Consider the following 14,087-nt stretch of genomic DNA (forward strand, 5'->3'; position numbering starts at 1 on the left):
AGAAGAAGCCAGCACCTACCGGAGAAGTAGAGGGGCGAATGTAACCCTTGGCCAGGCATTCCTGGATATACTCTCTCATGGCTTCACGTTCGGGACAAGAATGATTAAATATCCTACCCTTAGGGAGCTTAGCTCCTGGTACCAAATCGATAGCGTAATCGTATTCTCTATGAGGAGGTAACACTTCGGAGGCCTCCTTAGAGAAAACATCAGCGAAGTCCTGAACAAACTCAGGAGAAATAGAATTAACAGAAAAACATGACGTCAAGCATTCATTACCCCATTTGGTAAGATCCCCAGTATTCCAGTCAAACGTGGGATTATGCAACTGCAACCAGGGAAGGCCTAAAACCAAATCGGACGATAATCCCTGCATCAACAGTACAGAGCACTGCTCCAAATGCATGGAGCCAACAAGGAGTTCAAAAACAGGGGTATGCTGTGTAAAATAACCATTAGCAAGAGGAGTGGAGTCGATACCCACTACCGGGACAGGTTTAGGCAAATCAATCAAAGACATAGCTAGAGACATAGCAAATTCCACAGACATGATATTAGCAGACGAGCCTGAATCCACGAAGGCACTGCCGGTAGCAGACCTACCACCAAAAGAGACCTGAAAGGGAAGCAAGATTTTATTACGTTTTATATTTACGGGAAATACCTGTGCGCCCAAGTGACCTCCCCGATGATCACTTAGGCGCGGAAGTTTTCCGGCTGCTTATTCTTACGCCTAGGACAGGTGTTCACTTGTCATCCCCACAATAGAAGCAGAGACCATTCTTCCTGCGGAACTCTCTACGTTGTTGGGGGGACACGGAGGCCCCGAGTTGCATAAGTACCTCCGAGTCTTCCGTGGAAGAACGAAGCAACGGAACCTCGGGAGGCATCATGGGGGAGTCCGAGGAGAAAACACATAAACTTTCACGTTGGCGTTCCCTGAGACGTCGGTCAAGTCGTACCGCTAAAGCCATAACCTGATCTAGGGAGTCAGAAGAGGGATAGCTAACTAGCAGGTCTTTCAGGGCGCTCGACAGACCCAACCTAAACTGGCATCTTAAGGCAGGGTCATTCCACCGAGAAGCTACGCACCACTTCCTAAAGTCAGAGCAATACTCCTCAACAGGTCTCTTACCCTGACGTAAGGTCACCAGCTGACTCTCGGCAAAGGCAGTCCTGTCAGTCTCGTCATAAATGAGTCCGAGAGCAGAAAAGAAAAGATCAACGGAGGAAAGTTCATGGGCGTCAGGAGCCAAGGAGAAGGCCCATTCTTGGGGCCCTTCCTGGAGCCGGGACATAACTATACCCACCCGCTGGCTCTCAGAACCTGAGGAGTGGGGCTTTAAACAAAAATAGAGCCTACAACTCTCCCGAAAGGAGAGAAAAGTCTTCCGGTCCCCTGAGAACTGGTCAGGCAACTTGAGGTGGGGTTCAAGAGGTGAGTTGAGGGGCACTACCATGGTAGCATCAGGATGGTTGACCCTCTGAGCCAGGGCCTGGACCTGTAGGGAGAGACCCTGCATTTGCTGAACCAGGGTCTCAAGGAGGTCCATAGTGGTGTGAGGGACCAGGGTAGAGTAGGTATATGGGCTTGTGATTATGTAATGATAGGGATAGGGAAACAGACAAGTGAGCCCTAATCTACCCGCCACTCAGTCCCTGCCTACTTGCAACGACCCGCCCTAGGCGACGGGGTACAACTGGGCGACGGTCCCTACACTCAGTAAGTGCATGACAGGCAACCAGACAAGGAAACACAGAACAAAGGGAAACGGGGCAGTTGCCCACGGCAACACCGTGAGCAACAAGAGTAGTAAACGAGCCGAGTCAAACCAGGAGAGTACGAGGTGCCAAACGCAGAGCAGAAGAGTAGTGAACAAGTCGAGTCAAACCAGGAGTGTACGAGGTACCAAACGCAGAGCAGAAGGGTTGTCTGTAAGCCAGGGTCAATACGAAGCAGGGACAAGTAGTTCAAGAAGCTGCAGCAGGGCCAGGAAACCAGCAGAGAAGAATCACAAGCAAGGAGGAACAGGAAAGGCAGGTATAAATAGACGGAGGGTGGGAGCTAGCTCCGTCTGGCCAGGCTGTGATAGGCTCTCCCACTCCTAAGCCTGCCATACTGAGTGGTGGTAGATGGAGTCAGTCTCACAGACATAGAAGCAGGTGCAGACCGATTACCTATGGGCGTGGATACAGAAGCTGTGCCTGGCAGATCCTTAACAGTGGACTGTTATGTGGCTGCTTCATCCAGTGATAAGAAGCAAAATCAGGGACCCATGACTGATTCTGAGCCAAAGAACACCCCCAAAAATTGTCTCATAATCCCAAATTTTGCAAGATAGTAGCAAATACTGAGCCAAGATATTTAGATATATAAAACTCATGACAAAAAATAATAATAAAATGTTAAAGGGGTTATGTGGGGACCGAAAATTATTAGCAGTATGCTCACTGCAGTATGTGAGTACACGACTAATATACATTCCGGTCCCCTGTCACGCTGATGATGATATTTTAGTAGATTTTTACAATGCTGCCGGGTGACCAGAAGTCTAGTGACACGGTCTAACTTCATGACGACACGACTCTTCGTCATGTGACAGACCCAGCTGTACGCTAGAATTAATCTGAATCTTAAGTCTGAATTCATCTTGGGGGTCTGAAGTAATGTAGGGGTTATACAGTCTAAATTAATTTTGTTGTCTTGTCTGTAGTCTAAATTAATTTGACATCTGATGTGGTATCTGAATTTTTCTTATAAGTTTGGTGTCTGGATTTATTTATGGGTCTGCTCTGGGGTCTGAATTTGTGTTGCTACAAAGGCTGAGGATAAACTGTATAAGATAGTGGTCAAAGATGTCTGGGGCCAAATGGAGAAGAAACTGAAAGTGAAGGACTTCAATTAGATTCAAAAGATGTCAACTGTGATCCACTGGATTTAATAATTATTTATTCTTAGTCTGATTAGTACCGTATTCACTTTCATAGTCTGCAGTGAGATAATACTCAGCAGAACCCCTATGTTGAACTGGTATCTGACCACTATATTGTGACTGTAAGGCAGGTTCATTGGTTATATTGGTTTTTCTATAGTGGTAGCGTACAGGTTTTCCAGACAAGCAGCGAGTGTACGCCTAATCTTGAATGAGTGATCAGGTTGCTCTGTGTTCCATGTTTATTTTTTTTGTATTAACAATGTGGCTTACGTATTTAAGGGAGAAGTAGCTGTTGCCTAGATTTCAATCCTGACTCTTTCTCTGATTGGATTACATGACTTTCAGTAGCTTTTCCCTACACTTTTCTATTAATCCAGAACATGTGATATATCAGAAAGTTAAAGAGTAAAGACAGTTTTCTATAGTATTTTGTTACTTATATAATAATACACTTTGTTTAGGTTTTGATGTTTTAATTAAGATAACATGACTACAACATTTTCCACATAAGGTTGGTATACATGAAGGAATTTAAGGTGTAACCAGAAGCAGTTAAAAACATGCTATTCTTAAAGTTCTTTTTTTCAACTAGAGATGGTCTGTAACTGCAGTCTCTTCTCTTGGTGCAGTGACATATTCATTCTTTGTGATGTTATTTCATAAAGACTCCAGTGTCTGGGTTTGCACTGTGACTCAGCCGAGCCACAGGCAGTGAGATTTGTCATTCTTTAGGATGTTATTTCATAAAGACTCCAGTTTCTGGGTTGGCACTGTGACTCAGCCGAGCCACAGGCGGAAACATTTGTCATTTTTTACACAGAGTCTGGGGATCCAGATCTGTAGTCCAAAGATTTGTCCAGTCCGGTTTGGCACTGTGACACAGCCGAGACACAGGCACAGAAAAAATTCCTTTGAGGTGGACCTATGTTTGCTGGTATTCATCCAAATTCCTTGTGATGCTTTTCCGAGGAAGAGCTCAGTGGAAATTCCATATGAATGAGTCTGTGAGGTAGGTCTTGTTTTCTTCCTCAATGCAATCTTTGGAATTGCAGACACTCTAGGTCCAGTTCCCTCAATTATCGGTGTAGAATCTTTAATGTTTAAACCACTGGATTCAGTAACAGGGTAGGTCATGGCAGCTTTGCATTCATGACTTCCACTGCCAATTATTGATTTCCTGTTGCAAGAATACATGTTCTGTATGGTGTTCTTGATTCTGCATGCACTGAAACTTTTAGTGGTTCGGAAACATTATAGTCATGTCTTGAGCAGCAGAGCCCTGCTGCTCATTACGGTAAAAGTCTGAGGAGCTCCAAAATGTGTTCACTTTATATTTGTCCTCGTGTGTAGATTAAGGACAGGGTTCTTTTGCTCTCAAGAACCAGTGCAGCCATGGACAAATCAATATAAAATGTCCAAGACTTCATCCTGTTAAGATAAAAAAAACATATAAGCCTGATTTTGTAGGAATACATTATCAGATAATTCTCATTTTATATTATTCTACTTTATACCACTAGATGGTCAATGAGCAGTTGAAAATTGTCAACTATCAAAGTCTCCCATGGGCTTCATTTATCAAAACTTTCTAAAATAAAATCAGGCCTGATTACACATAGCAACCAATTAGAGATCAGATTTAATATCTTAAAGGCTATGGACATCTTTGCAGACTTTTGTTTATTGCTTTGTATTTTATTTACATAAAACATTTTCACAATTAGTTTGTGTTTTGCAGCTTCTATGTCTTACAATACAAAACAAGCTGCTCTATGCCGATCAGTGCTCATTCCGTCAGACGAGCGAACTTTTGAGTCAGTCTCCAGCCCATCTCTCTGCTCTCCTGAATGCTAATCTAAGCTGACATTTTATTTGATTTCAGTTTAGGTTTATTTTCTTTTATTGTAAAGATGGCAGCTTAGATCAATGTTAGGAGAGCAGAGAAAGGGGTGTGAGACTGACCCGACATTTGACGGAATAATTACTAAATGGCATCCAGCAGCTTGTATTGTAAAACATATAAGCTGCAGAAGGCAAATTGTCCCAAATGTTTTTTAATTAAAACCAATTGTAAATGTATTTTATTTAATAAAATACATACAATGCAATGAAAGTAAAATGTCTGCAAAGGTGTCTATAGCCTTTAACCCATTCACTGCTAAGGAGGTATATTAGAAGTCCTTCCAGAAAGGCACTTCAGTTGCCAAGAACATATCTGATACCCAATCTTTATCATTAAATCTGACTGCTTCTCTAGCAATACCCATTACAGGCTACGGTCATAGCGATAACAATTATCACTAAGAAGGAATGTCTATACATTTCTGATCAATAGAAAATATTTTCATCTGTCAGAAAAGTAAAAACCATTGGAGTAGAACTGGAGTTTCTTAAAACATAACTTTTATTGTTATTCCCTCTTAAAAATGAGTTGCACAATATTGACACATATATAATATACGCAGGAAGTACATTTTTTCCTCCTTGTTACAAAACCATCAATAGCGTCGTCAGACACCGTGAACCGGCGTTCACTCCAACAAGGGCAACACATGGGCCATGAATTTTCCTTGCCACTGCAGGGTTATTGAACGGCAGTCATAGCTCTAGTGGACTTAACACGGGCTGAATGGCCAATCTTCCCTGATGAATTCGGGCCATAAAGAAATGCGTCGGAAGGAAAAAATTGATCTCTAACATTGAAAAGAGGTTTCCCAGTGCTCTTGTTTTGAGGAGTCCAACCAAGTGCACTTGACAACAGAACGGGTAGGGGGGTAATTACCCGAGAGGCTCTAGAATTATTTGCAAGATGACGATTGGGATAAATAAGATATAAAAGAAAAAAATGGAGCTTACATTTTGACAACCCTGAAAGTTTACGGTATAGTCTTTTTCAATTCTACATCTCCTAAGCTTGGATGATACATTGAATTGTGCTATTGAATGTTTTATAACAAGGAGGAAAAAATTTACTTCCTACATATATTATATATGTGTCAATATGGTGCAACACATTTCTGAGAAGGAACAAAAGTAAAAGTTATGTTTTAAGAAACTCCAGTTCTACTCCAGTGGTTTTGTCTTTGATAATTGTGGAGCAATCTATCGAATCATAATCTTGGTGAAAGACTATAAAATTCACTATCTTTCTACCGTCTGTCAGAAAAGACAATTTCCCCCACTAACGATTACCATAAACCATGATTTTCAGCACTAAAAAAATAAGTATTTGTTAACGCATTAGAATAGGATTAGGGATTTGTGATTAATTAACATTTTCTGACCATAGAGCCAGTGTAAATCCAAGGTTGAGCTGCACTTTAATTCTGCAGGACACATGAGTAGACGGTGGACATACACACAGACAGGGTAGATACCTTCAGACTCCATGTCTGCCCTCTTTCGGTCTTTCTCAAGAAAGAGGGCAGATGCCAAGAACAATCCTCCTCCGATAGCGCTCACGAATACGCAGACCATGAGGGCATATTTCAGGCTGTTAAACATCAGCAGGTCGGATTCTGGCTTTCCTCTGCGGATGAGGTCAGATAGCTGAGGATAAGAAAATAACACATTGTTATGTAAGATGAATTATGGGAAATATCAGAATATGTGTAGATTTTCTCAGACAGCGGATGCTGGATATTAATGCAGAAATCCGGTGACAGCAGACTGTAGGTGGTGGTAAGTGACAGCTCCTCACTGAGGGTGCTGTATGGGCATTGTGTGTGCACTATATGGTGGCTATATCTTTACTGTCTGTTTGGTGGGGGTGTACTGTATTAGTGCTGTCTCCTTTGTGTGAAATGTATGTGCGTGGTAAGTTGTTCACAAAGGGTGTCATGCATTCTAAGACTGGCCCCGACGGTAAAGAATTTTGCTTAGATACCCTTTAGGATGATGATGTAACTAATACTTACCACTCCGATCAGAGAGGGGCTCCATGCATCACCCAGCAGGTGGGACACAATTATTTGTAGGGCCTCCGCTGTGGATCGTCTTCTGGGGGTCATCACACTCTAAAACAAGAAGACATTCTGAGTAGGCAGAAAGAAGTTACTGAACCTATCGCAACAATGGCAGCCAGACAAAGTGACGGAATATCTGCACTACAATATCTGCAGACAGCGCAGTCTGTACTTGTAGTGTCCTCCGTCTCTTGTCTGGCAGTTATTGCAGAGTCAGTGGCATTTCATAAACTAGGCCGGAAAATAGACAACAGGCGAAATAAATGTCATTTTAGCTGTAATAGAGAAACATCCTCGTGGTTTCTGATCACTTACCAGCAGGATGTCGTCCACAATGGCAAAATTCAGTGCCAGCAATAACGCCCCGATGGAGATGAAGATCTGAGGGGAGACAAAACATTTAGAAAAGACTAAATGGGAAATACGGGGAGGGGGCAGTACAATAAGTTACCTCTTATCCTGAACTCTGCTGCACAGGGTGGGTATTAAACCTGCGTATAGACCTTACACTGTATAATAATGTATATGTGTATGAATACCTGTGTGTCTATGTGTATGTATAGCAGTATATCTGTATGTGTATGATATCCACAGGTATATACTGTATGTATGTATGTAAAGGTATACTGTATGTTTATATATGTCTGCCTAAAGATTCAGTATGTGTATGTAAAGCTGTATATCTGTATGTGTATGGTATCCACAGCTATATACAGTATGATTGTATGTATAGGGGTATGTGTATGTATATCTACAGGTATGTGTATGGATATTGTTTCTTCACCTTCTTTAATATAACTAAAAGTAAAACATCAATGACAGAAAGCTGTTCATCAGCCACTTACATAGGAGGCCACAAGGCTGAAACTTGCCAATAACAAAGCCAAGAGCAGGAAAGGGGCGCCACCCAGCATTCCGCACGCACAGACTAATGCGTCTGCCCGCGGGTTGATTTTCCTGAACCTCTTGCTTATCTCCACGCCAGCTCCAACTCCCACGATTCCGGTGATCACAGTGATCATGCCAAAAATCAGACTGCAAAGAAAGAGATTATAGAGGTCATCAAATGGATTCTCCACAATTGTATATAAATGATGATTAAAGGACCTGAGTATGACTACTGCTCCAACTATCTGCCTGTATCTAAAGATTAAATCCATAAACTCTGTTCTCAGGCTGACAGGGCTCTCTATGGACCTATCCCAAATATCTTGTCAGTATAGAGCAGACAGTCACGTAGCAGTCTATATACACTATGAGGGTGAGGTTTTATATCACAGAATTGTTGAAGATTTTTTTGTGCGGTTTGGCAAATAAATATCCACAAGAATTTATTCACTGTAAATACACGTTGCGGAAATGTCGCACATTTTTACAGTGGATTTTACCCTTAGCAATGCAAAGGGTGAAATCTGAGGCAAATCCGCAGTAAAATCCACATTTAATACCCCATGTCTGAACGTACCCTGTAAATAGATGGCTGCCAGGAGCCCTGACCACTCACCGCGTAGCCGTGCCCAAAACTCAGGTAGAGAAAGGAAGAGTATGGACATAATGGGAGATAGCCGCCCTCACAACCTCCTGGCACACACAGTAAATAAGCCCTTACCTGTCATCAGATTGACATATTGCAGTCTGACATGGATCACTTCTGTATAGGATGACCCGGGCCCGCTTGTAGAAGGACAGAGCCCAGTGGGAGAGGGAGCCGGAAACAAATGTCACAGTTGTGAATCCCAGCATGGAGAGCATAAAGCTCGGGCTACAGAGAGAGAGAAATGTGAGTGACACAAGAGACACGGGGTAAAGCCAGCGACAACCATCACTACACAGAAAACACTCACTTTTTCAGCAGAGCTTTCACGTCGGTCGTCCAAGAATTGTTGTTTGGGTGTTTATAGCTCTTTTGTTCTGCGGCTCCTCTGGATGGTTCCTTCATAAAGAAGATAAGAAGCAGGACGGCTATAATCCCCAGACCTGGAATGATCTGCCCAGAAGAAGGAGGAGACAATGTATATTATATATATAGAAGTATTACAAATATGAAGTGACTGAAACCAGATAAAGGGGCAAAACCTAGAAATGACTAATAACAAAAAACAACACATGTCAGTGTCCATAAATGACGGTCTACAGCCTCTGGACTGATACTCAAAGAGCTGGAACTTTCCCAAGTCCCTACTTATTGTTTATGGTTCCAGAAGATAATGGGAGCAATTCCAATAATAAGACAAAAAAATGAAATAATAGTTTGCCTGCAGGAATCCTGCAATCCTCTCACTTACCCGCAGTGCCCAGTGCCAGTCACCACCAAGAGCGCTTGTCACTTTGGCCCCCATGATGTATCCAAGGCCACTTAATAGGTAAAAATGAAGAAGATTTATAGTTAAGAAAGGGCATAATCTCTGCACAAATATAACTATAGACATAGATATAAACAGTATAAACTTCTACACTCATTATATATATTAGACACTTTTTGTATCCAGTTAATAATTGTAAAATAATGTGTTTACACAGGACACTCACCAGCCTACGGGGATAGCAGTCCAAAAGATGGACAACATGCGGCTTCGCTGGTCTGCTACAAATAGGTCGGCGATGATGGAGGGAGCAATGGTGGAGTAACTTGCCGCACCGATCCCAACCAGTCCTCGCATGAGCAGGAACAGCCAGAAATACTGGGGAAAAGGAAAAAAAATCATAATTAATAACATCTTTAGTAAAGCTTTACCATTGGGACTTTAATATTGATGGCCTATTGTTAGGATAGACAATGGAAGAAATAGATCAAAACTGGTGCAGAGGAAAAATGAAGTATTTGCCCATGGAAACCAATCAGGTTGTTGCTTTTATTTTCCTTAAGATCTCTAGAAAAATGAGAGGTGGAATCTGATTGGTTGCCATGGGCATCTACTCCACTTTTGTACCAGTTTTGATATATCTCCTCCAGGGAATGTATGATTGATGTGGGTCCGTGGCACTCCTGTGAGCGATGTGTCCCTTTCATTGTTTACACAGGCACATCGGCTTGTAGATAAGGGCGGCTGTGACTGGCACTGCAGCTTGTCCCATTCACTTCATTGGGTCGCTTGTTGGGGGTCCCGGAGATCAGAGCCCCACAGATTGAGCATGGAAGAAGGATAGGTTATCAATGGGAATGTCCCGGAAAACCCCTTTAATAATAAACTCAGGATGTTACCTTATCAGGAATAAATGAGCTGCCAAGGATAGAGGCTGACCAGAGGGTGATCCCAATACAGAGCAGATATTTTCTATTCCAGTGATCACCCAAATATCCAAATACTGGAGCCACCAACATGAAGCTGCAGAGGAAGACTGAAAGGGAAGGGGGAGAGAAGAGGTGAAAGGAAGATACAACAGACATTTATATATGGACAAACCATTAAATCCTGCATTTTATCCACATTCCCCCCTTTTTTTTAATTCCCACTCTCATTCATTAATGTAAAGCCTAACCCTTCAATTACTTTTGCAGTTTGATAAAACTTTTTTTTAACTCTGTGTACATAGTAAAAACGATATAGTACATCTTAATGTCTTATTTTGGGTTATCACTGGAACCCATCAACAAGCAGGTAAATGCTGCTGATGGGTGTTATTATGGCCTTATTATGGATTTGTCAGCCCAGTCACAGCAGAACACCATTATCCTAGGTTTTCATGTCGCGGTCACGTCACAAAAACACTGCAAAATCGTGCTGTTTTGTGGCGATTTACGGCAATAAAACACTTTTTGGCCGCGACGTGTGTACCCAGTCCCAAAATGGCGGATTCCAGGTGACTTACAGAACAAGATTTTATATTAATATTTACCTGCTTGCAGCAAACCAGATCCACTGTCTTTCAGATGAAATGATTTTTCTAAATATGGCAGCGCCCCTGTCAGATATAAAGAGAGATGTCACTAGAAGCAATGCATGTATTTCCATCATATATGTTTATGGCACATCCACAGGATATATGGATGTGTGACAACGTCTTCTCTGGGACCCTCACCTATCAGGGGAACTGGGGGTTCTGAGTTCTGCAATTCACAAAGCCAGTGCTCCCCATAGACTGTAATGATGAGGTCCATTGAGTTTATAGGAGTTAAAGGGGTTTTCCCACTATTGACATTTATCACCTATCCACAGGATAGGTGATAAATGTATGATCGCTGGGGGCCCCACCACTGGGACCCCCACCTATCTATAGAACGGGCATCCCGACCCCCGTTCCTCCTCACTTCACGATCGTGATTTAGAAAAACGTTTATACTCTCCTGCACTATAACCGTTTTCTACTGAAAGTGGAGGTTCGCTATAAGTGCCTCCACAGCTACAGCACTGATAAACCCCAGAAATAAAATGAAGTACCCCAACACCTACCAGTGACACTGAGCCGATCCATGTAGGATAGCAGATTTATATAGAACAGAATCACTACAATAACGATGGATCGTGTGTAGGAGATTCCTGTACGGTCATGTACGTCCTCTGCTCTGGGGCTTTCGCCATCGTCTTCATCCATTTCACATGGAGGAGCCAAAAGGCCTTTCTCCACGTCCACGTCCTCATGGCGAGACGCCATGTTCACGGATTTTGAGACTGTAAACTCTGAAAATAAAACAGAAAAGGGACATAATATGTAATCACTTTATATTACTATTAGGGTATATTCACATGCGGCAGATTTATTGCATAGATTTCTGTGACTGGCAATAAGTTCCATTCATCTTCATCAGCAAGCATATGGATTTCTGCAAGTCCCAGTCAGATGAATGGAAAAGTTGCACAAATTTTTGCACTAAATCTGCCGCGTGTGAATTCCCCCTTATAATTAACATCTCATTATTCAAGAAATTCTAATAGATAATATGGAATCTCAGGACCCCAGACAAATATATAATAATAATAATAATAATAATAATAATAATAATAATAATAATAATAATAATAATAATGTACTAATACAGCGTTCTATACAGATGAGCAAAACAGACAAATTGTTCTCGGTATCGCTCGCCGCACTGGTTCTATGATGATTCTGATTTATTCCGTCTGATAGAAAAAAGCAGTACAAGCACTTTCAAGTATAAAATATGGCGCTCACTCAGAAATCACAACAATTTTTTAGGTCTCCTTTGGATCTATGGGCAGAACTTGTCTGGCTTATGGCATCTGATGGATGATGCTGAGATTTGTTTTACACAGATTGTACATAAAAAACAGCACAAGCTAAATACACGGCAGCGTACATAACCCCATAGACGAACATTAGCTGCACATTTAGTATTTTACTGCTCTGTCTTCCTGAACATTATAAAGGGGTTGTCTCATCAAAACCACTACAGTCCATATGTTCCAGGAGTGAGATCTTTAGTCATCAGGTGATCGCCGGATTACTGTCTTCAGAGAAGGGTTAACTTAATAAAACAATCCATTTAACTATGACCGTTTCATAATCCGGAATGTCTGATAATCTGGAACCTGTGGGATTTCGTTAGTGTCCAATTAAATGATCTTTACTGTGGAATTATTGTTTAGAAGATAATTCTATATATTATACAGGTGAGTCCCATTGATATATGTTCCTCCATGTATACGATGCCCACGACCATGCAGCAGAGCTCAGTGATCTGTGCCAATCAGCTGCTGTAGAATTAGATGTGCGGCTCGGGAGTAAGGTGTATAATAATCTGCTGGAAAAGTCTTATCACCCTTGTTAAATGTAATAAATGTAATAAACTGGGTACTCACAAGTATTTTTCTCTCCACTAGACGGCGCTCACAATCTCTCTCTCTCTTTTCTCACTCTCTCTGCGCTCTCATCATGTGAACGGTGATAATCAAGGCCACGTCCATTCTATTCCTTTGTGACATCGCTTTGTGACATAGGAGTTGAGGCCACGTCCATTCTATTCCTTTGTGACATCATCGCTTTGTGACATAGGAGTTGAGGGCACTGTGATGTAAGTGTTAATAAACAATGGGTGGCTCAGTTATATGACTACTGTACAATAATGTGATGGCCCCTCTTATATAACCTGTCTCACTATTTAGCATCCTCTATCTGTATCAGTGCTTTCTAACCTGTGGCTGTCAGGCTGCTATGTAACTACAACTCCCAGCATGTACTGACAAGTTACAGCACATTCCTCCATATATATGTATGTGCAGAGCCATGTGTCCTATCTTTATACATATAATACTATATATTGTTACACATTTGTCATTCTACATGACCTGCCTAGGTAGAGTCGTGTGTTAACCTTAAACCATACTATCCCCCACCCCCATTTAGTAACGACACATGACACCGAGGTTGGATGTGAAATGGCCACAGCAGCCGTTTATTAATTTCACAGTTTTATAAAAACAATTTAAATCCGAAACATTCGGATAACTAGTTAGGAATCCACCAGAGAATTCCTCCTAATAATTCACATGACCCAACATGGGTCAGAATCATAAATAACAATTAAACGTTAACATTAACCCGAGCAGAGGAAGTCCTTGAAGCCCCTTCAGATGTTCCTTTCAAGAACACACCGAATTAGCCATCTGCAAACCACAAATTACCTCCAGCCGTAAACCAGCTCGGAAGCACCGTTCACCTCTGCAGATGGCTCCAACCACTAGAAGTCCACTTCAAGGGGATAACACCCGTTGAAGCCCTCAAGTGATATACCGACCACTAGAAGTCCACTTCAAAGGGATAACACCCGATGAAGCCTTCAAGTGACATACCTTCTACCAGAAGACCACTTCAAAGGGATAACACCCGATGAAGTCTTCAACCATGTACCTTTTTTGGGGGACGCATACCCCCGATGCGACCCCCCCACCATTTTGTACTGACTGGCCTCAAGGACTCCCCCCGCCAGCTGCCATGACAACAGAACCTACTCCGGAAAAAAGAAAAACATGTAAAATAAACACACAAAATAAAACACAACGCTCATATACGGACGTACAGAAGACCTAAGGAGTAACAAAACAAGGGTGGGAGGGTGGGAGCTTTGCTTCTTGTGTATTACTCCTCCCGCTGCTTCCGGCTCAATGCCGAGAAACAGCGGGAAGCGCAGTAACGGCCCCCCCGTCCCCCCTAGCTCCTCCCCGTCCCTCCTTCAGCTTCTTCACCTTTCCCTCACCTCTTAACATTAACCCTTTCCCTACCAGGA

At 42.2% G+C, this 14,087-nt stretch overlaps 1 protein-coding gene across 1 annotated transcript; it reads right to left on the reverse strand.

Annotated features, from left to right (window-relative positions):
- Positions 1-5,976: 5,976 nt before the first annotated feature.
- On the reverse strand, positions 5,977-11,514 carry LOC142656655 (protein spinster homolog 1-like). The gene is made up of 12 exons (XM_075831579.1): positions 11,293-11,514; positions 10,739-10,804; positions 10,104-10,240; positions 9,431-9,582; positions 9,187-9,256; positions 8,746-8,888; positions 8,511-8,663; positions 7,747-7,936; positions 7,217-7,282; positions 6,854-6,952; positions 6,314-6,485; positions 5,977-6,092 (listed from the first exon to the last, which is right to left on the reverse strand). Exons 1-12 carry the CDS (start codon positions 11,492-11,494, stop codon positions 5,977-5,979), a joined length of 1,566 nt encoding a protein of 521 aa, XP_075687694.1. The 5' UTR covers positions 11,495-11,514.
- Positions 11,515-14,087: the final 2,573 nt, after the last annotated feature.

This window comes from Rhinoderma darwinii, chromosome 6 (genome assembly GCF_050947455.1).
Source record: "Rhinoderma darwinii isolate aRhiDar2 chromosome 6, aRhiDar2.hap1, whole genome shotgun sequence".
NCBI lineage: Eukaryota > Metazoa > Chordata > Amphibia > Anura > Rhinodermatidae > Rhinoderma > Rhinoderma darwinii.